General features: G+C 43.5%; 1 protein-coding gene across 1 annotated transcript in view; it reads left to right on the top strand.

Annotated features, from left to right (window-relative positions):
• The window catches only part of APOB (apolipoprotein B), a 52,201-nt gene extending 28,040 nt beyond the window's left edge, over positions 1 to 24,161 (top strand). The window contains exons 18-29 of the mRNA XM_007516778.3: positions 21 to 232; positions 1,592 to 1,774; positions 3,289 to 3,410; positions 4,958 to 5,168; positions 6,741 to 6,916; positions 7,054 to 7,241; positions 7,696 to 7,841; positions 10,087 to 10,460; positions 11,761 to 19,182; positions 19,965 to 20,079; positions 20,181 to 20,364; positions 22,371 to 24,161. Of these exons, the coding sequence (XP_007516840.2) occupies positions 21 to 232; positions 1,592 to 1,774; positions 3,289 to 3,410; positions 4,958 to 5,168; positions 6,741 to 6,916; positions 7,054 to 7,241; positions 7,696 to 7,841; positions 10,087 to 10,460; positions 11,761 to 19,182; positions 19,965 to 20,079; positions 20,181 to 20,364; positions 22,371 to 23,663 (10,626 nt within the window). The 3' untranslated portion in view covers positions 23,664 to 24,161. The remainder of the gene's footprint in view (positions 1 to 20; positions 233 to 1,591; positions 1,775 to 3,288; positions 3,411 to 4,957; positions 5,169 to 6,740; positions 6,917 to 7,053; positions 7,242 to 7,695; positions 7,842 to 10,086; positions 10,461 to 11,760; positions 19,183 to 19,964; positions 20,080 to 20,180; positions 20,365 to 22,370) is intronic.
• The last annotated feature ends 272 nt before the right edge of the window (positions 24,162 to 24,433 follow it).

The raw sequence follows: 24,433 nt of genomic DNA, 5'->3' as shown, positions 1-24,433 counted from the left end.
GTCTTTTTTCTAACTTTCAGATGGACATGGAGCTGGTGGCACAGCCCTCGGTGTCTGTGGAGTTTGTGACAACAATGGGCCTCGTCATTCCAGACTTTGCCAGAAGCGGGGTCCAGATGAACACCAACTTCTTCCATGAGACAGGCCTGGAAGCACGCATGACTTTAAAAAACAGACAGCTGAAATTCACCCTTCCTTTGCCAAAGAAGCCAATCAAGCTATTCAGTTTTAGGTGAATCTTTCTTTGGCTGAGAAGGTGGGGACAGACAAGGTGCTGAATCGCCTAGTTGAACCCAGCCCAGACTTATTCAACCGTCACATGTCCCTTGACTTTCCACGCCTTACAAAATTGCCCTTTAAAATGTACTGATGAACTAGCGGTTGCTAGAAGGCGCGTTTTTAGTGCTTTGAGACATAGTGGTTGGTGGCAGCCTGCTCAATGGAGAGGACCTATGAGTTCTCATCTGAGGATTATGGGAACCACTCTTTTCTGAGAGCCGTCTTTAAGGATATGCTCAAATGCTGATATGCCCAGACATTCATGGCTTCTCAACAACAATTCCTGACCCCAAAAGAGTATTCTGTTGCCTGAAAGACAGCGGGCGTGTTAAATGAGATCTGTGAGGTTCCTGAGTGCTAGAGCAGTTTACAGAGAGAGCATGGATGCAGTTAGCACTAGGAAGCACAGTGGTGAGTCAGAGGGAGTGTCAGGGGCGTGGATCTGTGTAGGATGTGGGAGCAGGGAAGTGCAGCACGTGGTGGCAGTGAGGACATGCCTTCTACAGAAAGACACTCTTGAGCTGACAGGGTTATACTCAAAAGCCTGCATGGGTTTATCCAGGCAAAAGCAAAAGGAGCTAGCATTCCTGGACTGAGAGATCATGCACTGTTGGCTTGAGGGGAACAGAATATGGTTAACAACTGCCGGAAGAACACAGAAAGTCAGTCATTCCAGATGAGAGAATCTGGACACTTCTTAACCTGCATCACGGGAGGGAAGAAGGAGCACTTCTGAGTGTAGGTCCCAGTGGTGGGTCTCCTTGTGTCCTTGGTCCTGTGTTTCCTCTGTGCAAGGAGACTTAATGGCTATTGTTGTGGGGAGTGTGGATCACATGTGTGAAGGACTTCGTGCAATGACCGGAGCCTAAGAACCATAGTGACTGCCCTATTGGTGTGTGTGTGTGTGTGTGTGTGTGTGTGTACGTGTGTGTGTGCGTGTGTGTGTGTTTCTTTCTGTCACCAGGATTATTGCTGGAGCTCAGTGCCTGCACAATGAATCCACTACTCCCAGTGGCCATTTTTACCTTTTATTCTTTTGTAATTTCACAGGACAGAGAGAAATTGACTGTAGTGGGGAGAGAGAGAGAGAGAGAGAGATACCTGAAGATCTGCTTCACCACTTGTGAAGCGTACGCCCTGCTGGTGAGAACAGGGGCTTGAACCCAGATCCTTGCACAGTACCTTGGAGACTTTGAGGGGGTGTGGCCAGAGAGAAACAGAGTGCGTTAACAGGGCATTTGCATGTTCAGTGATACTCACTGTGCTCATGACTCAAAGATAACTCAGAATCCCTCTCCTCTCTCTCCACCAGCAACACCATCCATTTAGTCACAACGTCCAGAACGGAAGTGATCCCCTCGCTGGTCTTTGACAGACAGTCCTGGTCAACCTGCAGGCCCTTCTTGCCTGGCCTGAACTACTGCATCATGAGTGACTACTCCAATGCCACATCCACAGACTCTGGCTTCTACTCTCCCCTGCTTGGGGAAACCAGGTAGAGGAGAGCAGCGCCCACGCAACACTGCTCATCCCTCTGTGGGCAACAGTGAGTGGGAAGCTGCTCTGGGGCCTGAGTCGCCACATGAAGAGGATCACACCATCCTCAGATTAGTCAGATCCTTCGTCTGCTTCTCAGCACTCCTCAGGATGCCCACACTTGCCCAAATTTGGGGCATGGGCCTGGGCTTCTCCATAGATGGGGGACTGTATGCCACAGGAGTCTAGACTGCTCAGGAGGTCTTAGCTCACAAGATAAACAACCAGGGTAGTTTTATCTTACTCCTTGCATGGAGTTCTACCTGTAGTCTGGGAATCACTGGGAATCACTCTTTAAAAAGCATCTCTTTGGGGGGCAGGGTGGTGTTGCACTGGGTAGCTCATATACATCACCATGCACAAGGACCTGGGTTCAAGTCCCTGGGGCTCACTTGTAGAGGAGAGCTTCCTGCAGAGGTAAAGAGTAGGAGGGAAAATTGAGAAGGGGTAAGGCCACCAGATGTAGTGGATTCATAGTACAGGCACAGAGCCCCAGTAATAACCCTGCTGACAAAAAAGAAAGAAAGAAAGGAAGAAAGAAAGGAAGAAAGAAAGAAAAGGAAGAAAGAGAGGGAGAGAAAAGGGAGAGAGATGGCAGCACACCTTGGTTGAATGCACACTTTATTACATGCAAAGATTTGGGTTTGAACTCCTGCTCCCCAGCTGCAGGGGGGGGAAGCTTCACAAGTGGTGAAGACATCTGTTTTTCTCTCTCCCTTTCTATCTCCCCCCCTCAAGTTCTCTCTATGGTATGTAATTAAAAAAAAATGAGGGAGTGGGGAGGAATAAAATATAACTACTAGTGGTGGATTCACTGTGTGGCACCAAGTCCCAGCAATAACAAGAAAGAAAGAAAGAAAGAAAGAAAGAAAGAAAGAAAGAAAGAAAGAAGAGAGAGAGAGAGAGAAAGAAAGAAAGAAAGAAAGAAAGAAAGAAAGAAAGAAAGAAAGAAAGAAAGAAGAAGGAAGGAAGGAAAGAAGGGAGGGAGTGAGGGAGGGAGGGAGGGAAGGAAGGAAGGAAGGAAGGAAGGAAGGAAGGAAGGAAGGAAGCCTTTCTTTGAGGATGGTGCCCCTTCCCCTCCCAGATGCACCCAAGGAGGAGCTCACAGCAGATGGGTGGCTCAGTCCTTATCCAGTGTCCCTGTTTCTGAGCCTCCAGGCCTCTAGGGTGACTGTCCCTCTTACCCACTGTTGTGTACAAGTCCCTCGCCACTCCCGAGACTTTCTGGACAAGTCCTCCCTGTTGCCACCATTTGTTCTCAGCTTGGCTGACACAACCCCTGCCCCGCAGGCCCACAGGCCTTGTGAATCGTGCTGGCCTTAAGGGAAAGGAGCCTAAAGGTCCTTGTGAGTTGAGGACAAGAGACAAAGTCAGAATAAGGGAACAGGCTATTGTTGCGATTGAGGCTGAGGTGCTTTGAGGACTTTCTCGCCACCATTGCAGTCGCTGACACTGAGCACTGTGTATCCTCAGATTTGTCCTGGAACTGAGGCCCACGGGAGCCGTGAGGCAGTATTCTGCCAGCGCAGCCTACGACATCCTGCGAGAGGGAGAAGCCTTGGTGGACACGTTGAAGTTTGTAACTCAAGCCGAAGGCAAGTCTCTAAGGAAGAGATCTCTCTCTCCCCCCTCCATCTCCCTCTCCCTCTCTCTCTCTCTCTCTCCCCCCTCTTCTTCCCCTCTCTCCCTCTCTCCCTCCCCCTCTCCCCCCTCTCTTTGTCTCTGTCTCTCACCTCAGACTCAGGATTCACAAGAAGCCCATATTGAATTTAGAGTATTTAACACCCGTTTACTCACTTCCAATTCGTGTCAGTCCTGCTCTGAGAACTGAAGCCAGCAGAATAAATGGTGGAAAGAAAGTCTCTGTCCTCTTAGAGTTTAGAGTAAACAAGTAAATATTCCAAAAGTCAGATTGGTGCCGGAGGGTGAGATGGGGGCAGTAGAATGTCAGGGAATGTTTGTAGCCAAGAGGAAAAGAAAGGGCGAAGGCAAAGTCATTTGGAATGTTAAGAGCAAGTCTTTCTGGTACAGAAAGCATGAAAAAAAAAGAGACCAGAGGAGGTAAGGGGATAAGCCCAGTGGAAAAACTATCAGGGACCAAGAATTAACTGGTACATAGCCCCTGAGGCAAGTCCAGGACCCTCAGGTTTGGATTAAAGGAAGGAATCCAGGCTGGCTGAAGGAAAGGGATCAGAGAGGAAAATGGAAATGGTAAAAAGATGTTAGGAAGATAATTATGTGGCGCTTTTGTTGGGGTTTAACAAAGGGCAGATTTATTACAACACAGGCTACGTAGGTACATAAAAACCACAGTTAGGGAAATAGGAGGGCAGGGGCTGGGAGTCCTTGAGCTGAGTTAACCAACGTTGGGCTCCATGGTGGGTCCCTAGGGAAATGGCATGGCAGTGAGGAGAGCTGACAGGGCAAGCAGGAAGAGAGAACAATCTCTACCAGACACTCATTTAAAGAACTTCCTACAAGGCTGGGGAGCTAGCACAATGGCTAAGCAAAAAGACTTTTGTGTCTGAGGCTCTAATGTCCTAGCTCAATCCCCAGCACCATAATAAAGCAGAGCTGTGCAGTACTCGTGTGTGTGTGTGCGTGTGTGTGTTTGTGTGTGTGCGCCTTTCTATGTATCTCATTAAAATAAACAAAATACTTTTTTAAAAAGAAATTCTTACTAAAAAGTAACTTCCTATGGTGGGAGGTAGATAGCATAATGGTTATACAAAGAGACTCTCATGCCTGAGGCTCCAAAGTCTCAGGTTCAATCCTCTGCACCACCACAAGCCAAAGCTAAGCTTGTAAAAAATAAATAAATAAATAAATAAATAAATGAAAATAAAATAAAATAACTTCCTATACACCCACAGTCCCTTGTGGATTTGCATACAATTTCCGTGAGCTCTAAACTTGACGCCAAGCAGACGTCAGCCATATGTGATTTACATTCATGGCCCAATCTAGAGAAAGGAGGGAAGATGGTCTTGTTGGCCGTGGTAAGAGTTTTGGTTCTTATGACACGAGTGACAGAAGAAGCCAGTAGAGTCCTTTCCAGGTCTGGCTTATGTTTCTGTTAAAGTGCCCCGGGACAAAGAAGCCAAGATACCACATAGCAGGCACGACTTGTTCACTCTTGCAGATTTGCAGGGAACCACCATGACCATGGCATTCAGGTACAACCGCCAGCGGAAGGTTTTCTCTACTGAACTTCAGGTCCCACCTCTGGATGTCGACCTTAGCACAGTCCTCAGAGTCAGTGATGAGTCTGCTGAGGGTAAGAAGTCTTACAAGCTCACCTTGGACATTCAGAACAAGAAAATCACAGAGGTCACTCTCACTGGTCACATTAGGTAAGGAAGCTCACTGGTCCGAACCAGAGGCCCTCGGGACACTTTAGCCTTCATACTGATTAAAACGGGGGTGATCCTGGTCTGCTGACTGAGGGGTGGGGAGAACACTCAGGAGTATAAGCCTCTGTTCCTCTCCTTGGTCACTTACTACTCACCAGGCATGGTGCTGGATGCTTTAAAGAAACACTCTCTAGGGGTCAGACGATGGTGCCCCTGGTTGAGCACACACATTCCCAAGTACACAGACCCAGGTTCAAGACCCCAGTTCCCACCTGTAGGGGCAGCTTTGCTAGGTGTGAATTAGTGCTGCAGGTGTCCCTCTTTCTCCCACTCTATTTCTCCTCCTTTCTCAATTTTCCAAATGTAAGAAAAAATAAAATAAAACACTAAAAAGATCTAAAGATGATTAAGAAAGGGAAGGAAGAAAGAAAAGAAAGGAAGGAAGGAAGAAAGAAAGAAAGGAAGAAAGAAAGAAAGAAAGAAAGAAAGAAAGAAAGAAAGAAAGAAAGAAAGAAAGAAAGAAAGAGGGAGAGAAATGTTATTGCTCAGCATCATCAACTTCAGGGAAGGTATGGTTTTCCCTCCAAAGTTGGACGTGTAGCTGGGATGAGTAGTTTGACCAACAAAGCGATAATAGGACAGGTTTCAAATGTTTTCTTTTTTTTTAATTGTTCACTCAAAGTAATTTTCACTAGAAAATCCAAACCAGGGGGGCAGGGGGTGGTTCACCTGCTTAAGCGCACACATTACAGTGCACAAAGATCCAGGTTCAAGCCCCTGGTCCCCACCTGTAGGGGAAAAGCTTCACGAGTGGTGAAGAAGGGCTGTAGGTGTCTGTCTCTCTCCCTCTCTATCTCCCCCCTTCCCTCTCAATTTCTCTCTGTCTCTATCCAATAATGGAAGGAAGGAAGGAAGGAAGGAAGGGAGGAAGGAAAAGAGGAAGAAAAATTTTCTAAGTCCTTACAAAAAGGAAATAAAAATGAAAAACCCAAACAGGAATGTGATGACTACTTCAATGGATGTGATAGTCTAAAGAAGAAATGATTTGTGGCACTGGGGATTCCAGATAACAATTAATTTACAGAGAGAATCTGACTCACAATTTATGACTATGGATTTCTTGTCGTTGTTAAATGATTTTTTTCTTTAAAATAAAAAAATCATTTTATTGTGCAAACAGTACTTCCTAGGATGGTTGTCAACATGGAAATATAACTGCCCATCTCCCTGGGAAGGACAACATGAATGCCCACTACCCAGCCAAGCCCTTCTCCACCTCTCTCCCCTCCCAGCTCCTCCCCACCTCCCCACTGCAGAATCCTTGACGTTTTTGCAATACACCAGCCCTGTCCAGTTTTCTCCTTCTGTTTTCCTTTGCAAACCTTTTTCTTCCATACCTCCCCGGGAAATCCTTGAGGTACACAGAGTTTAGCTTCGGGAAGTGTATGAGTCATTTCTCTGAGTCGTTTATATACCTTGTCTTGATCACCGTTAGTAGAACTTCAGTTAATCTCATACATCTCCATGGAATGGGCAAAGCCACTGATGCCAAAAGAGTGTTCTTTCCAACAGCTGTGACGGAAAGAAAGGAGGCAAAATCAGAGGAGTGATTTCCATACCACGGTTGCAGGCAGAGGCCAGAAGTGAGATTCACACTGTGTGGTCTCCTACAAAACTGCTCCTCCACATGGACTCATCTGCCACAGCTTACGGCTCAACAATTTCCAAGAAGGTGGCATGGCACTATGGTATGTCCTCTTCCCATGGGTAGTCCCAAGGGCACCGTGGACTTGTGGGCACTGTTGGCATCTCTTGTGTAAGGGGGCTGAGCTGGTACCATTGATATCTCTCTCTGTCTCTCTCTCTCTTTCTATGTGTGTTTCAGATGAAGAGAAAATGGAGTTTGAATGGAACACAGGCACCAATGTGAATACCAAAAAAGTGGCTTCCAATCTTCCCCTGGACCTTTCTAGTTACCCTAAAAGGCTGCATGAATACACCAGCAGCCTCTTGGACAACAGAATTCCTCAGACTGACATGACTTTCCGGCACATGGGTTCCAAATTAGTAGCTGTAAGTAAAAGTCAGTTGGCCATTGAAACATGGTTCTAAGTGCTAATGACATACTCAGTCTCTCTTAGGTAGGTAAAGGAGGGTTTCCAGAGATGCAACCATGCCATGCTACCCACTCCCTGACCCCAGAGCATTCCTGGGAAGGAAAGAAAGATATATGCAGTTTCATATTTATTATTCATATTCATTTCATATTCATTAAAGGATAAATACCAAAAGAAGCCAGGGCAAAAGTTTGTTGGGCTTTGGGATGCCAACTAGGACTTTGACTATGTACATGCTCGTTTTGTAAAATGTGGGCATTGTTCAGTGACTGAAAGCCCGGTTTACTGTTAACTTTCAGTGCCTGTTCTCTGTCATGATTGTTGTGTCAAATGTGAATATTCGCTGAGTGTTGGTTGTGCTTTGAGGCCCACTTGTACCCAGGATTCTGAAGGCTTTTGTTATTCTGTAGGCAACAAACACATGGCTTCAACATGTGTACAGGAATTTCCCTTCCACTGAGAAAGTACAGGATCATCTCAGTGGCCTGAAAGAGTTATACCTCCAAGAAATGAGAATTCCAGAATTTCACATGCCAGAAAACCTCTTCTTGAAAAGGTAAAAAAAAAGGAAAGAAAAAAGGGGAAAGAAAAGGAACTTGGAAAAATTTGAATCATGTCTAGTAAATAGAAGTTTTTTACTGAGCGTGATTTCGGCTTTTCAAACTTTACAGTGTAGAGGCAGTAACTTCATCAGTTTAGGGGTTCAATAATTGTTACTTAAGCATTGTGGCTTGTTTGTAGTATTAAACATGAACTCAGACTTTGAATACCAATTCAGTTCCCAAAAAAACCCAAGAAAATAATTGGAGGCTCCTGGTAATTCTGCCCTAAGATGTTTTATTTACTACGATCTGCTTTTGAAAGTCCTATCTGTCAACAACCCACCCCACACTCTCCATTATTCAGAATCATGATGTACTCATAACTGTGAAGCATTTCGAAAATGGCTAAAAGACTTGTTGCTGACAGGCTTGCTGTTGAGGTCTAGAGGTTCTTAGTCGTTAAGTGAAGGCAATAGCATCTGTAAAAGAAAAAAAAAGTAAATAAACTCACTTTAGCAATGCAGTTTCACCCATCCAGCTTCCCAAGTGTTTGGTCAGCTTGTATATCTAAGGACACGCATGTAGGGCTTTGTTTGACGTCAGGAAGACCATAGGAGCATGAGAGGGAGAAACTAGAAGCTTTTCTAGATAGACTGTTTTCTAGATAGACTCTGTATTATCTTCAGGGTTAAGAAAGCAAGCAGCCTTGTCACACAGACCCATCCACAGCAAAATCAAATCAAGCAAGTAAGTGGGCAAGCCTACCAGCCTCTACAGCATCCGCGTGGGAAAAGACTACTGAAGATAAGAGACATGTGGCAGCTTCAGGGACCAGGAAATCTCTTCTTTCTTTCACTGCTGGCATCTCTGGTGAACGGTCTTCTCCGTGCTGAGCTGAGCAGGCAGGATGAGAGGGCTTCAGGCTCAGACAGGGACACACCATGCATCTTCCCACTGAATGTCAGGACTCTGTCAGGCAGTATCCATTGCTGTTGCAGCCTTTAAACTCTGGCCCCCTCCTTTATTCTTTCAACATGGTGATTATCCATTGGATGTCATTAGTGCTGGGATAGCCTCTAGGCGTCCTTTTCTCCTGGGCCATCTCTTTCTCATGGGCTGTCCAAAGCCAGCAGAAACGTTGATATTATAAATCTGGCAAATTAGCTTGCCTGCATAGTGTGCATGTATGTCATGTACTTAGCCCAGACGCACACTGGGCTGTACACTGTCATGTACACTGCCTGACCCACATGGCAGTGGAGAGAGCTAAGGTGCACTGGTGCCTTTCACTCTTCCTCTGCCTCTCTGTCTGTCTCTCTCTAAAATGATAATTATAAATAAATGGTGACATTATACTCACTGCGCTACCAGCATCACTGTGACTCAGAAAGATAAAGCTATAGGCCAAAATCACTAAAACAGCACACGTGTACTCTTTCTCAGTGTAAAATTGCCCCACCTCAGTTTAGCGGACATGTAACTAATGTCACCTATAGAACCCAACATAGGGGACACTACAAGCTTAGATAATGTCCCCCATCTAAGCCCAACGCACATTAGCCAATATGTAGCTAGATGCACTGAGAAGATAAAGCCCAGATAAGGTGCAGTCCTTCCACCCAGCATGATACCATCAAGACACACAAAAAAATGAGCTACATCATTTGTATGTTATGCCCTTGGAGGTAGTCATGAGGGACTGTACTACGATAAGAACAAAAGAAAATAATTATGACTTAGATGGGGTGCCACAGAGAAGGAAGGCACTCTTGTTATGGTGTTGAATGGATTTGAGTATTTGGTAGTAAGAGGTAGAAGCAAAGGAATTCCAGGCAGAGAGAAACAGCATGAAAAAGTGCAGTCTGGGTTTGCACTATTTCTTTTTATTTATTTATTTAAATATTTATTTATTTATTCCTTTTTGTTCTCCCTGTTGTTTTATTGTTGTAGTTATTATTGATGTCGTTGGATAGGACAGAGAGAAATGGAGAGAGGAGGGGAAGACAGAGAGGGAGAGAGAAAGATAGACACCTGCAGACCTGCTTCACCGCCTGTGAAGTGAATCCTCTGCAGGTGGGGAACCAGGGGCTCAAACTGGAATCCTTAATCTGGTTCTTGTGCTTTGCACCACCTGTGCTTAACCTGCTGCACTACCGCCTGACTCCCTGGGTTTGCACTATTTCTAAGAAGACCAGAGGGCCACAAATGTTGGGTTCTTGACATCTGACTATGGGGCATTATCTTTGCTGTTTATTTCAGTGATGGTCGGGTCAAATACATCTTGAACAAGAACAGCCTAAAAATTGAGATCCCTCTGCCTTTCGGTGGCAAATCTTCTAAAGATCTAAAGATGTGGGATACGGTTCGGACACCAGCCCTCAACTTCCGGTCCGTGGGCATCTCCCTGCCATCTCGAGAGTTCCAAATGCCCACGTTCACCATTCCCAAGTTGTATGAACTGCATGTGCCCTTGCTGGGGATGCTAGATGTCTCCACAAACGTCTACAGCAACTTGTACAATTGGTCAGCCCTTTACACTGGTGGCAATAGCAGCAAAGACCACCTGAGCCTTCAGGCTTTGTACCAAGTGAAGGCTGACTCTGTGGTTGACCTGCTGTCCTACCATGTGCAAGGTGAGCTGGGCTTGGTGTTAGGGCATGTGATGGGATGTGATTTGCTTCAGGCACTGATGGGATAAACTCATCTAGGAAGGACAACACTTGGACTGTATTTTTCTTTTACCACAGGGTTATCACTGGAGTTCAGTGCCTACATGATCAATCCACTGCTCCTAGCAGCCGCTTTTCTTGTCTTTCTTTTTGATAGAGACATATAGAAATTGAGAGGGAATAGGAGGGAGGGAGGGAGAGAGAGAGAGAGAGAGAGAGAGAGATTTACCTGCATCACTGCTTCACCACTCATGAAAGTTTTCCCCTCTGCAAGTGGGGATTGGGGGCTTAAACCCAGGTCATTTCATATAGTAATGTGTACACTCAACCAGGTGTGCCACTGCCCAGCCCCAACATTTGTACTTTTTTAAAAATTTTTGTTTATTTATTTTACAAAGAGACAGAGATAAATTGAGAGGAGAGAGAGAGAGAGATTTGTCACATTGTTTCACCATACATGAAGCTTCCCCCTATAAGTAGGGACTAGGGGCTTGAACCTGGTTCCTTGTGCATGGGAATGTGTGCATTCAACCATGTGTACCACCACCCAGCCCCTACTTAGACTTTCTTACAACTATTCCCCATGCTACTTGGTGGCCCATATATTCATTCATCTAATAAATATATTTATGAAGCACATTAACTTTGTCAAGCATTCCCCCTAGGCAATGGCAGAGAAAGCAGACAGATTAACTGGCAATTTTAAGTCTGGGAAAGAGGTCTTATGAGAGCTAGAGTGTCTACTAAAATGCATGATGGAAACACTTGATGAGGGAACCCAACAAGGACTGTGATGATCATGGAAGGCTTCCTGGATGAGTGCCTTTCTGGTATCAGATTTTATGCTATGTGATAGATGGAGGAGACTGCTGTACAACTGATTCAATGGAACAGAACTTTCTTAGTGAGAGCTTTTGAAGATAAGAATTGTTCCGAAGGGCAAGGTGGTGATGGTGATGACCTGATTGAGTGCACACCTTATAGTGTACTAAGACCTGCACCTGCAGGGAAGAAGCTTCATGAGTGATGAAATAGTGCTGCAAGCATCTCTTTCTCTCTCTCTCTCTCTCTCTCTCTCTCTCTCTCTCTCTCACACACACACACACACACACACACACACAGCCTGTCTGTACATCCCTGTCCCCTCCCAATATCTGTCTGTATCTAAAATAAATATATGTACATATAAATATATATCTACAAAGTAATTTGTTCTGGAAATATACTGCTTAACTTAACAAATGTGGTTTCCATTTTATACTAGGATCTGGAGAAACAACATACGACCACAGAAATACATTCACAGTATCTTGTGATGGGATTCTACACCACAAATTGTTGAATTCAAATCTCAAATTCAGTCATGTAGCCAAGACTGGAAACAACCCTGCTTCAAAAGGCCTGTTGACCTTCGACGCATCTAGTCCCTGGGGACCACAGATGTCTGCTTCAGTACATCTGGACTCAAGGAAGAAGCAGCACTTGTATGTCAAGGAAGTCAGGATGGACGGGCAATTCAAGGTCTCTTCATTCTACAGCAATGGTGTCTACAGCCTGTCTTACCAGAGGGATCCAATGATTGGCCAGCTCCATGGGGAGTCCAGCCTGAGGTTCAACTCCTCTTACATTCAGGGAACCAACCAGGTAACAGGAATGTATGAAGATGGAACCTTTTCCCTCATTTCCGCCTCTGATCTGCAAGATGGCCTCCTGAAAAACACTGCCTCCTTGAAATATGAGAACGCTAAGCTTACTCTGAATTCTGACACCAGTGGGCAGTATGAGGACTTTGTCACTTCGAGCAAAGTGGACCTGAGCTTCTCCAAGCACAGTGCGTTGCTCCGTTCTGAATACCAGGCTGACTACAGGTCTCTGAGACTCTTCTCTCTGATGTCTGGATCTCTGACTGCCCAAGGTCTTGAGTTAAATGCAGACATGCTAGGCACAGACAAAGTAAACAGTGGTGCTCACAAGGCAACGCTAAAAATAGGCCGGGATGGGATATCTACCAGTGCAACAAGCAACTTGAAGTTCAGCCCCCTGGTACTGGAAAATGAGCTGAACGCAGCTCTTGACCTCTCGGGGTTATTGATGAGACTGACATCAAATGGACGCTATCGGGAACACAATGCAAAATTCAGCCTGGATGGAAAAGCTGCCCTCACAGAGTTATCAGTGGGAAGTGCTTATCAGGCAACCATCCTGGGTGCCGATAGCAAAAACGTGTTCAATTTCAAGCTCAACCAAGACGGCCTTAAGCTTTCAAATGACCTGCTGGGCTCTTATGCTGAAATGAAGTTCGACTATACCAACAACCTGAACATCGCAGGGCTGTCACTAGACTTCTCTTCAAAACTTGACAGTATCTACAGCTCTGACAAGTTCTATAAGCAGCTCTTGAGTTTACAGCTTCAGCCATACTTCCTTGTCACCACGTTGAACAATGACCTGAAGTTTAATGCTCTGGGTCTGACCAATCACGGGAAACTACGGCTGGAGCCTCTGAAGTTGAATGTGGGCGGAAGTGTAAAGGGAGTCTACCAGGATGATGAAATCAAACACGTCTACACCGTGTCTTACGCCGACATATCAGCAAGTTATAAAGCAGACACTGTCGCCAGGGTGCAGGGGGCAGAGTTGAATCATCGGCTCAACACTGAAATCGCTGGGCTTGCTACAGCCATTGACATGAGCACCAACTACAATTCGGACTCTCTGCATTTCGGCAATGTTTTCCATGCTGCAGTGGCCCCATTCACAGTGACAGTGGATGCCCACACAAATGGCAATGGGAAGCTGATCCTCTGGGGTGATCACACTGGGCAGTTGTACAACAAATTCCTATTGAAGGCAGAACCTCTGACCTTCACTCTGACTCATGATTACAGAGGCTCCACCAACCACCATCTCAAGTCCAAGAGGAGTCTTAGTACTGCTCTGAATCACAAAGCCAATGTGCTTCTCACTCCAGCAGAGCAGACAGGCTCCTGGAAAATCAAGACCCAGTGGAACAAAAATGAATACTACCAGGACTTTGATGCCTACAACACAAAAGACAAAGTTGGTGTGGAATTCAGTGGCCGGGCCCTGGCTGACCTCACCATGCTGGATGGCCCAATCTCATTGCCATTTTTGTCCAGTAAGCCCATCAATGTAATCGATGCTTTTGAGATGAGGGAGACGATTGACCAGCCCCAAGAATTTGCTGTGGCTGCTTCTGTGAAATATGATAAGACTCAAGATGTCCACACCATCAACCTCCCATTTCTAAAACTCCTGCCAGAGTACTTTGAGAAGAACCGAGCTTTGGTTATAACTGCACTAGAAGCCATACAGAAGGAATTAAAACATGTCAATATCGATCAATTCATGAGGAAATACAGAGCAGCCTTGGACGGATTCCCACAGCAACTTAATGATTATCTGGATGCATCCAATTGGGAGAGACAAGTTGCAAGCGCCAAGGAGAAACTAAAAGCATTCACAAAAAATTACAAAATTACAGAAAATGATCTCAAAATGGCATTGGACAATGCCAAAATCAACCTTAATGAAAAATTATCTCAACTACAAACATATGTGATACAATTTGATCAGTATATTAAAGATAGTAATGATTTAAATTATGTTAAAATAGTTATTACCAAAATTATTGAACGAATCATTGAAAAATTACAAATCCTTGATGAGCATGCAAATTTAGTAAAAGCCCTCCAAGATCTATCTTTACTTATTGAAAAGATTGATTTTCACAGAATCAATAGTAGAATTGCTTCCTGGGTAGAAAATATGGATAATAATTATCAAATCAGAATCCAGATACAAGAAAAATTACAGCAAATCAAGACACAGATTGAGATTATAGATACCCAGCATCTTGCTGGGAAGTTAAAACAGCAACTTGAGACTTTTGATGTCAAAGTGCTTTGGGACCAGTTGAGAGCTACAATTCCATTTCAAAAAATAAAAGAAATTATTGAGCATGTCGAGTACCGTGTGATAAGTCTTATTGAAGGCTTAAAAGTAACTGAGAAAGTCAATACTTTTATAGTCATAATCCATAAGTTAATTGAGTTATATGAAATCGACCAACACACTCAGGTTTTAGTAGATAAATTAGTACAGCTCGCCAATCAATACAAGTTGAAGGAGACAGTTGAAAAGATAAGTAATGCCTTACGACATGTTGAGATGAAAGTTCACTTTGAGAAATTGCTTAGCTTGATTGATGATGCTACCAAGAAGCTTAAAACATTGTCTTTTGAAACTTTCATTGAAGAAGTAAACAGATTCCTTAACATGTTGGTCAAGAAATTACGGTCATTTGACTATCACCAGTTTGTAGACACGACCAATAACAAAATCCATGAGGTCACTCGAAGAATCAACAGTGAGATCCAGGCTCTGGAACTTCCACAGAAAGCCAAAGCCCTCAAACTGTTTGTAGATAGCATTAAGGTCATGGTTTCAGACATTTGGGAAAAGGTAAAGAACATCAAAATAACCTTATTCTTTGACTGGTTACAGGATCCTTTAAGTTCAGCATCTTTAACTTACATGAGAGAAAAATTCCTAGGAACCCTAGAAGACATCCGAGACCGACTGTATCAGATGGACACTCAGCGGGAAATTGAGCGGTACTTATCCCTGCTAGGTCACATATACAGCACACTGGTCACTTATGTTTCCGATTGGTGGATTCTTGCTGCAAAGAACCTTACTGACTTTGCAGACCAGTATTCTATCCAAGACTGGGCTAAAAAGATGAAAGTTTTGGTAGAACAAGGGTTCACTGTTCCTGAAATTCGAACCAGCTTTGGGACCATACCTGCTTTCGAAGTCAGCCTCCATGCTCTTCAAGCAGCTACCTATCAGACTCCTGACTTCATAGTCCCCCTTACAGACCTGAGGATCCCATCCATTCAGATAAACTTCAAGAAGCTGAGAGATATAAAAGTCCCTTCCAAGTTTTCCACCCCAGAATTCACTGTCCTCAATGTCTTCCACATTCCTTCCTTTACAATTGACCTGATAGAAATCAAAGCAAAAATCATCAGAACCATTGACCAAATGCTGAGCAGTGAGTTGCAATGGCCAGTTCCAGAAATATACCTGAGAGATATGATGCAGGTAGATGACGTGCTTGCTGGAATCACTCTCCCGGATGTCCATTTCCCAGAAATCATGGTTCCAGAATTTGTCATTCCAAATCTTGACCTGACAGATTTTCAGCTTCCAGACCTTCACATACCAGAATTCCAGCTCCCCCGTGTCTCACACACAATCCAAGTTCCTACTTTTGGCAAGCTGTACAGCACTTTGGAAATCCAGTCTCCTCTTTTCACATTCAACGCCAATGCTGACATCAAGAATGTCACCACTCCTTCGAGCAATGTAGAGATGGTGGCTTCCATCGTCGCCAAAGGTGTGTCCAAAGTAGAGGCTCTCAATTTCCATTTTCAAGCAAACGCACAACTCTTAAGCCCTAAGGTGGACCCACTGGTGCTGAAGGAATCCCTGAGGTTCACACACAAGTACCTGAACACAGAGCATAGCAGTGAGGTGCTGTTTTTTGGAAATGCTGTGGAGGGGAAATCAAGCACAGTGGCTGACTTGCACACAGACAAAAATGCACTGGAGTTTAGTAATGGGGTGTTCCTTAAAATAAATAGTCAGCTCACACTGGACAGCAATACCAAGTACTCCCACAAGCTAAATATCCCCACATTTGACTTCTCCAGTCAGGCTGACCTACGCAATGACATCAAAACCCTGCTGGAAGTTGGGCACGTAACCCTGTCTTCTTCCGGAACAGGGTCGTGGAAATGGGCCCACCCCAAGTATTCAGATGAGGGAACACATGAATCTCAAATTAATTTCGCTATGGAAGGACCCATCACTTCCTTTGAATTGACTAATAAGGTCAACAGCAAGCACCTGAAACTCAACCAGAACGTGGGCTTTAAATCTGGCTTCCTTAATTTTTCCAAGTTTGAAATCCAGTCTCAAGTGGAATCCCAGTACTTGGGCCATAGCATTCTAACAGTTAAAGGCATAGCCCTGCTTGGGGAAAAGAAGGCAGAGATAACTGGCAGCCATAATGCTTATTTAAGTGGAAAAGTTAGTGGGACTCTGAAGAATTCTCTTTTCTTTTTGATCCAACCATTTGAGATCACTGCATCCAGCAATAATGAAGGGAATTTGAAAGTTGTTTTCCCATTGAAACTCACGGGGAAGATAGACTTCCTGAATAATTATGCACTACTCCTAAGCCCCAGTGCCCAGCAAGCAAGCTGGCAAGCAGGTGCCAGGTTCAATCAGTACAAGTACAGTCATAATTTCTCTGCTGGCAACAATGAGAACAGCATGGAGGCCCATGTAGGAATGAATGGAGAGGCCAACCTGGATTTCTTAAACATTCCTTTAACAATCCCTGAAATGGCTCTACCTTTCACAACACTCACAACTCCCCAGGTGAAAGAATTCTCCTTATGGGAAGAAGCAGGCTTGAAGAAAGTCTTGAAAACAACAAAGCAATCATTTGATTTAAATGTAAAGATTCAATACATGAAAAACAAAAACCAGCATTCCATCTCAGTTCCCTTAGAGAGTGTGTATGTGTTCATTCACCGTAATATCAATGACTTCATGGGGAAATTTGAGAAAGCCAGAGACAAGACATTAGGTTTTCTTGCCAAATCCTATAACGAAGCAAGATTTAAGTTTAATAAATCCCTCAATGAGCAGCCCAGGACCTTCCAAATTCCTGGATACACTATTCCAGTCATCAATCTTGAAGCGTCTCCATTCACAGTAGAGATGTTGCCATTTGATTACATGATCCCCAAGGAGATCATCACCCCCAACTTCACCATCCCAGGTTCTGACTTTTCTGTATCCTCCTATAACTTAGCCCTGCCATTTCTAGAACTTCCAGACCTTCAAATCCCTGGGTACCTTCCTCAATTTTCTCTTCCAGAATTCAAGGCAATGAGCTTCCCAGTTCCAGCTCTGGGAAACATTACCTGTGATTTCTCCTTTAAATCTAGTCTCATTACACTGAATACCAACGCTGGACTTTATAACCAATCAGATCTTGTCGCTCATTTTGTTTCCTCCTCTTCTTCTGTCTTTAGTGCGCTACAGTACAAATTAGAGGGCACTTCAAGTTTGACTAGGAAAAGAGGATTGAAGGTAGCCACTGCTTTATCTCTCAATAACAAATTTGTGGAAGGCAAGCATGACAGTACCATTAGCTTAACCAAGAAAAACATGGAAGCATCAGTGACAACAGTGGCAAAAGTCCACACTCCAGTTCTGAGAATAAGTTTCAAGCAGCAACTCAATGGGAATACCAAGTCAAATCCTACCATCTTATCATCCGTTGATTTTGAGTATGATTTCAACTTCCACAGAGTGTACACCACTGCCACAGGGGAAGTTAACCACAAACTCAGTTTAGAAAGCCTTACCTCGTACTTGGCTATCGAGTCATCCACCAAAGGAGATATCAAGGTTCTTGTCCTTTCACAGCAATACTCAGGAAATATCGCTAATGAGGCCAGCATTTATTTGAACTCAAAGGGAACTCGGGCTTCAGTGAAGTTGCAAGGGGCTTCTAGAATTGATGGTCTCTGGAACCTTGAGGTAAAGGAGAATATTGCTAGTGAAGCCACTCTCCAGAGAACATATGCCATATGGGAACACAGTACGGAGAACCACTTACAGCTAACGGACCTCTTGATAACATCTGGAGAACACAGAAGCAATGCTACTCTGGAGCTCTCTCCAGGGAAGATGATAGCCCTTGTTCAGGTCCATGCAAGCCAGCTGAGTCCATGGCTTGATATCAGGCGCTTTGTCCAGGAAGTGTCCCTGAGTGCTACCACTGAGAACCAAAAGGTTATCTGGAAAGGTGAGGTCCAGGTACCTTCTGGGTCTCTCCAAAACAATGTACAGCTTTCCAATGACCAAGGAGAAGCATGTGTTGACATTGCTGGTTCTTTAGAAGGACATCTATCATTCCTCCGTGATATTTTCTTACCAGTTTATGACAAGAACTTGTGGGACCTTCTCAAGCTGGATGTAACCACCAGCATTGATAGGAAGCAGTATCTTCAGGCTTCCACTGCTCTTGTATACACCAAAAACCCCAAAGGTCATCTTGTCTCCATCCCTGTGCAAGAACTGGTTAGTAGATTCATTATCAACAAGTATCTTAGTGCTTCTCCTTTCGTTCTTGACATACCCATATTCCCCAAAATGATATTCTCCCACGCTGAGGTATTAACAAAGTACTCTGAAGCGGAAGGATCTTCAGTTCCCTTTTTTGAGATATTTGTGCCTGAATCTCAGCTAACTGTGTCCCAAATCACCCTTCCAAAAAGGATTTCAGTTGGAAATAGTGTTTGGGATCTAAACGAGGTGGCCAGAGAAATAGCAGAGTTTGAATGGCCGACCACTGTCATGCCTGAGCAGACCATTGAGATTCCCTCCATGAAGTTCTCTCTACCTACTGGGATTTTAGTCCCTTCCTTTGGAACACTGACTGCACATTTCGGGCTGACCTCTCCCTTGTATAACTCCACATGGAGTGCTGGATTGAAAAACAAAGCAGATCATGTGGAGACATTCCTGGAATCCACATGCAGTTCAACCATCCAGTTCCTGGAATATGAGCTAAATGGTAAGTAAATATACAAGTTCCTTTCCTGGATGGTATATGTTTTCAGTGAGAGTTGTGAATATGTACTTATTAGGTAGGCACAAAAGGCTCACTATAGCAAAAGTTGTTTTTATTTTTTAATCTTTATTTATTGGATAGAGACAGTCAGAAATCAAGAGAAGGGGGGAGATAGAAAGGAAGAGAGACAGAGAAGGCACCTGCAGTACTGCTTCACCACTCGCAAAGCTTTCCCCTTGCAGGTGGGGACTGGAGGCTCAAACCCATGTCCTTGTGCATTTTGTAACATGCACTCAACCAGCTGTACCACCACATGGCCCTTCACTGTAGGAAAATTTTAAAAGAAGATGGAAAAGGGGCTAGGGAGAGAACAGAATGGTTATCTTTTCATACCTGAGACTACACATGATCAGGTTCAGGCTCCAGCCCCACCACAAGCTGGAGCAGAGCAGGGTTCTGGTGAAATAAATAAATAAATAAACAAATAAATCGCTGAGCTCTAGAATAGCTATTACATTTTTCAAAGTGGGAAGATTTGTATAAGTCTCACACTTGAAACCTATACTATTACAAGTCCACTGATAAGATAAATAGTTTCAAAAACACGGATTCTTATTATAATCTTATGATAGACCATGTCTCTTATCTTGAAAAAAAATTATATGCTGCATGTTTCAAACATATGAAAAGGTATTTTACTAAGTCTCCCAGTTTTCACAATGAGAAAATATATGTCCTTCATCAGTTCATTAATTTCATGAAATCTCACATTTTCCTTTATACAGTTATGGGAACACACAAATTTGAAAATGGTGCTATGGTCTGTAAGACTAGAGGAACGTTTGCACACCCTGACTTCAGCGCAGAATACCAGGAAGATGGCAGATATGACAAGCTTTGGTATGAAGCATTCATTGAAATGTCAACATTTCTCAGACCTTTGCACTTTCTGCCAGCTCCTTCCCCCTCTGATGAGAACTCCTCTGCTTTTCTGTTTGCAGGGACTGGAGAGGAGAGTCTCGCCTTGACATCCTCAGCCCAACATTCACCGATATCCATCTGCACTATCAAGCAGATGAGAATACCCTCTCCTCTCTGGTGGTCTCCCCAGCCTTGGGCACGGTGGCCATGCAACTGGAAGACAAAGACAGTATCTTCAAAGTGAACGTCTACTACCGCCCTGAGGTAAGTTCCAGATGATGGGTTACATACCCCCAAGATCAAGTAGAATGTGGGGAAGTGAATTCATCCAGTATAAAGTATTCTCCGCAGGGCCAGGCAGTGGTGCACCTGGTTAAGCACACACATTACAGTGTGCAAGGACCTGGGTTCAAACCCTCAGTCCCCACCTGCAAGGGGAAAGCTTCATGGGTGGTGAAGTGGAGCTACAGGTGTCTCTCTGTCTCTCTTCCTCTCAATCTCCTCCTCCCCTCTCAATTTCTTTCCGTCTCTTTCCAATAATAAATAAAGATTTTTTAAAGACAGTTACAATAAATAAATAAATATAGTACTCTCCTCCAAGTTTTCACAGTGGATGCAACCCAAACATTGTGTTGAACTTCTCTGAGAAACTATTCCCCCCAAAGTATTATGAGCCTTTTAAATTGATTGCAATTATTACCTACACACATGACATCATAGATAACCATAAATAAGTCTAAAAGGATGAGGCTTATGCCTTCTCACCTAATCATGGACAAACTCTGCCACATGATATAAACATTTTTCCCGATAATGGTTTCTGTTTAAGTCTATATAATTCTTCTTCACTATAGGATTGTCAGATGAGATGTACCATCTTGTCTCATACGTGGTAAGCTAGGTCCAAACAAAATCAAGGAAATAATTAGTAAAGAAGTAATCAGGTCCTTTTATTATGACTTGCCCTAGACTTAAACAATAGATGAGGCTGGTGAAATAGCTCTTTTGGATAGTGTGACCCAGGTGCAAGAAAGATTCCTACCTCATTGAAGAAAACTTTTTCATTCTCTCCATCTGTGGTCTTTTCACTCTCTCTCTCCCTCTCTGTCACTGGGAAAAAAAGAGAAAATAAAAAGGAAGGGAGGAAGGAAGGAAGGAAGCAAAAATCAATGAAGGAATACCTTCAGATCGCAGCATTCAAAGTCTATTAGATTAGCACTGGCCTTTCCCTACTACTCCTTTTGCTGGATTAGTCTTTGGGTCTCCTTTCCTCTTTCCTTCTCTCTTTTCCTGGAAGTGCAGAACCCCCTTTTGAACCTTTCAAGTTCTCACCCCAACCTTGAAAAGAATCACCCAAGAACAAGTACCATCAGCATATCAAAAGAAAGTCCATAAAGAAGGCTGGGCATAGTTATCTAAGAAGAGTAACAAACAAAAGTAAAGTAGACTCCTGGTGAGCTTTAGGAGTGAGAAGTCCCTAGAGAAGAAAGAAATGACCTGAGTCTTGGGTCCCCAAGATTTTTTTGTTTGTCCTAGTTCCCTCCTTTCCATTGTTCATGATTTACCAGTTCATACCTGGACTGGCTGACTCAGTCCTTTGTGATTGATTTATTGGCCCAGTTTAAATACATGTCATCCATCTCATGTTCATGTCTCCCCTCTTATTATTCTAATATTTCCACTCTAACATCTCCTCTTCCCATTTCTCTTACTCTTCCATTCTCCAGTCCTCAGAACATCTTTATGTTGTGTTACTCTAGAAATACCATGTATAATTTTATCCTTTCTGGGGCACAGTACAGAAAGGATTTTTTAAAAAATGGACAGGCTGGTGAGGTGGGGAGATAACATAATGGTTCTGCAAAAGACTCATGCCTGAGGCTCTGAGGTCCCAGATTCAATCTCTAGCACCTCCATATACCAAACTGAACAATGGTCTATCTCTCACCTTCCCTCTCTCCCTCCTCCCCTCCCTCTCTCTCTTTCCCTTCCTCCTCTTTCCTTTTCTCTCTCTCCATCTTTCTTCCTGTATCCCACGTGCATTAAAAATAATTCAACAAAATATTTTAAAAATGAAAAAAATGGGCTTGTTTAAGTCCAAGACAAGAACATGAATTCTCTAGATCCTCTGTCCTTCACTTTTGACTACTAATGGAGTATTAATATAGTACATTATAGAATAAAGAAAAATCAAAAAACATATTCACACCGTGTGTGTGTGTGTGTGTGTGTGTGTGTGTGTGTGTGTATGTGTGTGTGTGTGTTTTCAGTCCTCTCCAGATAAAACACTCACCATCATCAAACTTGAAGATTTTGAAACTTCTAAAGATTTCAAAATAGAAGTTAGCTGGGAAGAAGCTTCTGAGTTGCTAAACTCCCTCAAAGACAAAGTGCCCAAGGCCACAGAGGCCCTTTCTAACTATGTCAATAAGTACCACCAAGAGTACACGGGTCTGAATCTGAGAGACGCTTCTCTAAAACTGAGAAGAAGTCTACGAACCAGCGCCGAAAGGGTCTACCAAGGAGCCAAGTGGCAGATAGATGAAGTCCAGAGCAGTATCCAGAGAACAGTCAGAGAAACAAAGAGAAACTATCAGCAGTGGCAGGACAAAGCCCAGAATCTGTATCAGGAACTGCTGGCTCAGGAGGGTGGAGTTAACTTCCAGAGATTCCAGACTCAGGTGTTTGACGGTTTGATTGGAGTTACTCGGGAGTCAAATAAGACAGTCACACATCTAATTGACTCTTTCGTTGAGTTCCTGAGATTCAACAAACTCCGGCTCCCAGGAAGAATTGGAGTCTACACGGGAGATGAACTCTGTAACATGGTCCTGAGGGAAGTAGGGAAGGTATTGCTCCAGGTACATTCCGCAATCCTTGATGGATTGGAAATGGTGGTTTCCTATTCCCAAGACCTGATAGAGAACTCTGAATTAATCAAGTACCTACAAATTAAATTTGCTTTAAAAAGCCATGGAGTAATAGATCCACTTTTAGAGTGGGTGGACCCACTGAATCTGTTTGCTTTATCAGAAATTATCAAGCAGCCATTGAATGACCTGCTCTTTATCAACACTACAGAGACGTTACATGATCTTCAGGAATTTTTCCAATTTATTTTCCAAGATGTAGAAATAAGACTTTTATATGTCAGGGAGAAGAAACTTTCTTATCTCATTAATGCTTCCCTACAAGAGATCAGCATCCTCTTCAGACAGTATGCTCTATATGCTTTTGAATTCCTGAGAGAAAATATCTACCTAACCTTTGGTAGGCTCAATGAACTTATTCATATCAGACTTCAGGAAGTTTCTCAACAGTTACAGATCATAAAGGATAATTGCAAAGAGTCTCTTGATCAGTACATGGTCACCTGGACAGTGAAATATTATGAACTTGAAGAAAAGATCATCAGCCTTATCAAGGTTGTCATTGATGTCTTAATGGACTTCCACACCAAATATAGTGACAGTGCATCTGGCCTTACTTCCCATCTCTTAAGTCAAGTTGAACAATTTGTACAGAAAGATATCCAAGAATATCTGGGCATAAATCCTTGCTGATCCAGACAGAAAAAGAAAGAGAGAATACTGAAGAGCTTTCTACCAGTGCTCAGGGAATAATTACAAACTGGACTGTTGTTGAAATGGAAAAAAAAAATCACTTTCAGTTTCCCCCCAGCAGGTCAGATATAAATGAAAAGCTTTTTATTTTATTTTTTTTATTAGACCAATTCTCTCTAAATAAAAATTGCTCTGAGAGAAATGATTCTCGCATTCTAATTGTTACGTAGCAATCCTCCATGTTCATTCTGCTGCTCCAATTATGCTTTCACGTAGTAAGGGGGAACGCCAACCATCCACTAAGCCAGTCTTGCTGCAGGCACCAGCTTGTCTCAAGCAAATGTGTGTGTGAACTGGGCCTTCTCTGGAGCTGTTGTCAGAATCCTGAGCAGTCTCAGAATCTGGGAAATTGCAACATTGTTAAGGAACTTCAGTATCCGGGTAATTTTGCTGAACTTGGGAGGAAGGGAGAACAAATAAATGAATGTTTTCTCATGAGGACACATGCTATCCAAAGTGATTCATTTATACTAAAACAAAATCAAGGGATAGGGAGACAGCATAATGATTATGTCAAGGACTTGCTTGCCTGAGGCTTTGATGTCTCAGGTTCAATCCCCAGCACCTTCAAAAGCCACATCTGAGCAGTGCTTCAAAAGCAAAGGAAATGGAGACACTGATTCAAATGTCTGACTTTTCAAAGCCTCTTGATACACACACTGCATTTGGAGCAATAGAATAAAAAGGGGAAAGTACAATTTGAGGAAAAG

This window comes from Erinaceus europaeus, chromosome 3 (genome assembly GCF_950295315.1).
Source record: "Erinaceus europaeus chromosome 3, mEriEur2.1, whole genome shotgun sequence".
Classification (NCBI taxonomy): domain Eukaryota; kingdom Metazoa; phylum Chordata; class Mammalia; order Eulipotyphla; family Erinaceidae; genus Erinaceus; species Erinaceus europaeus.
The sequence above is the reverse complement of the archived record's forward strand: the minus strand, read 5'-3'. Positions and strand labels throughout refer to the sequence as shown.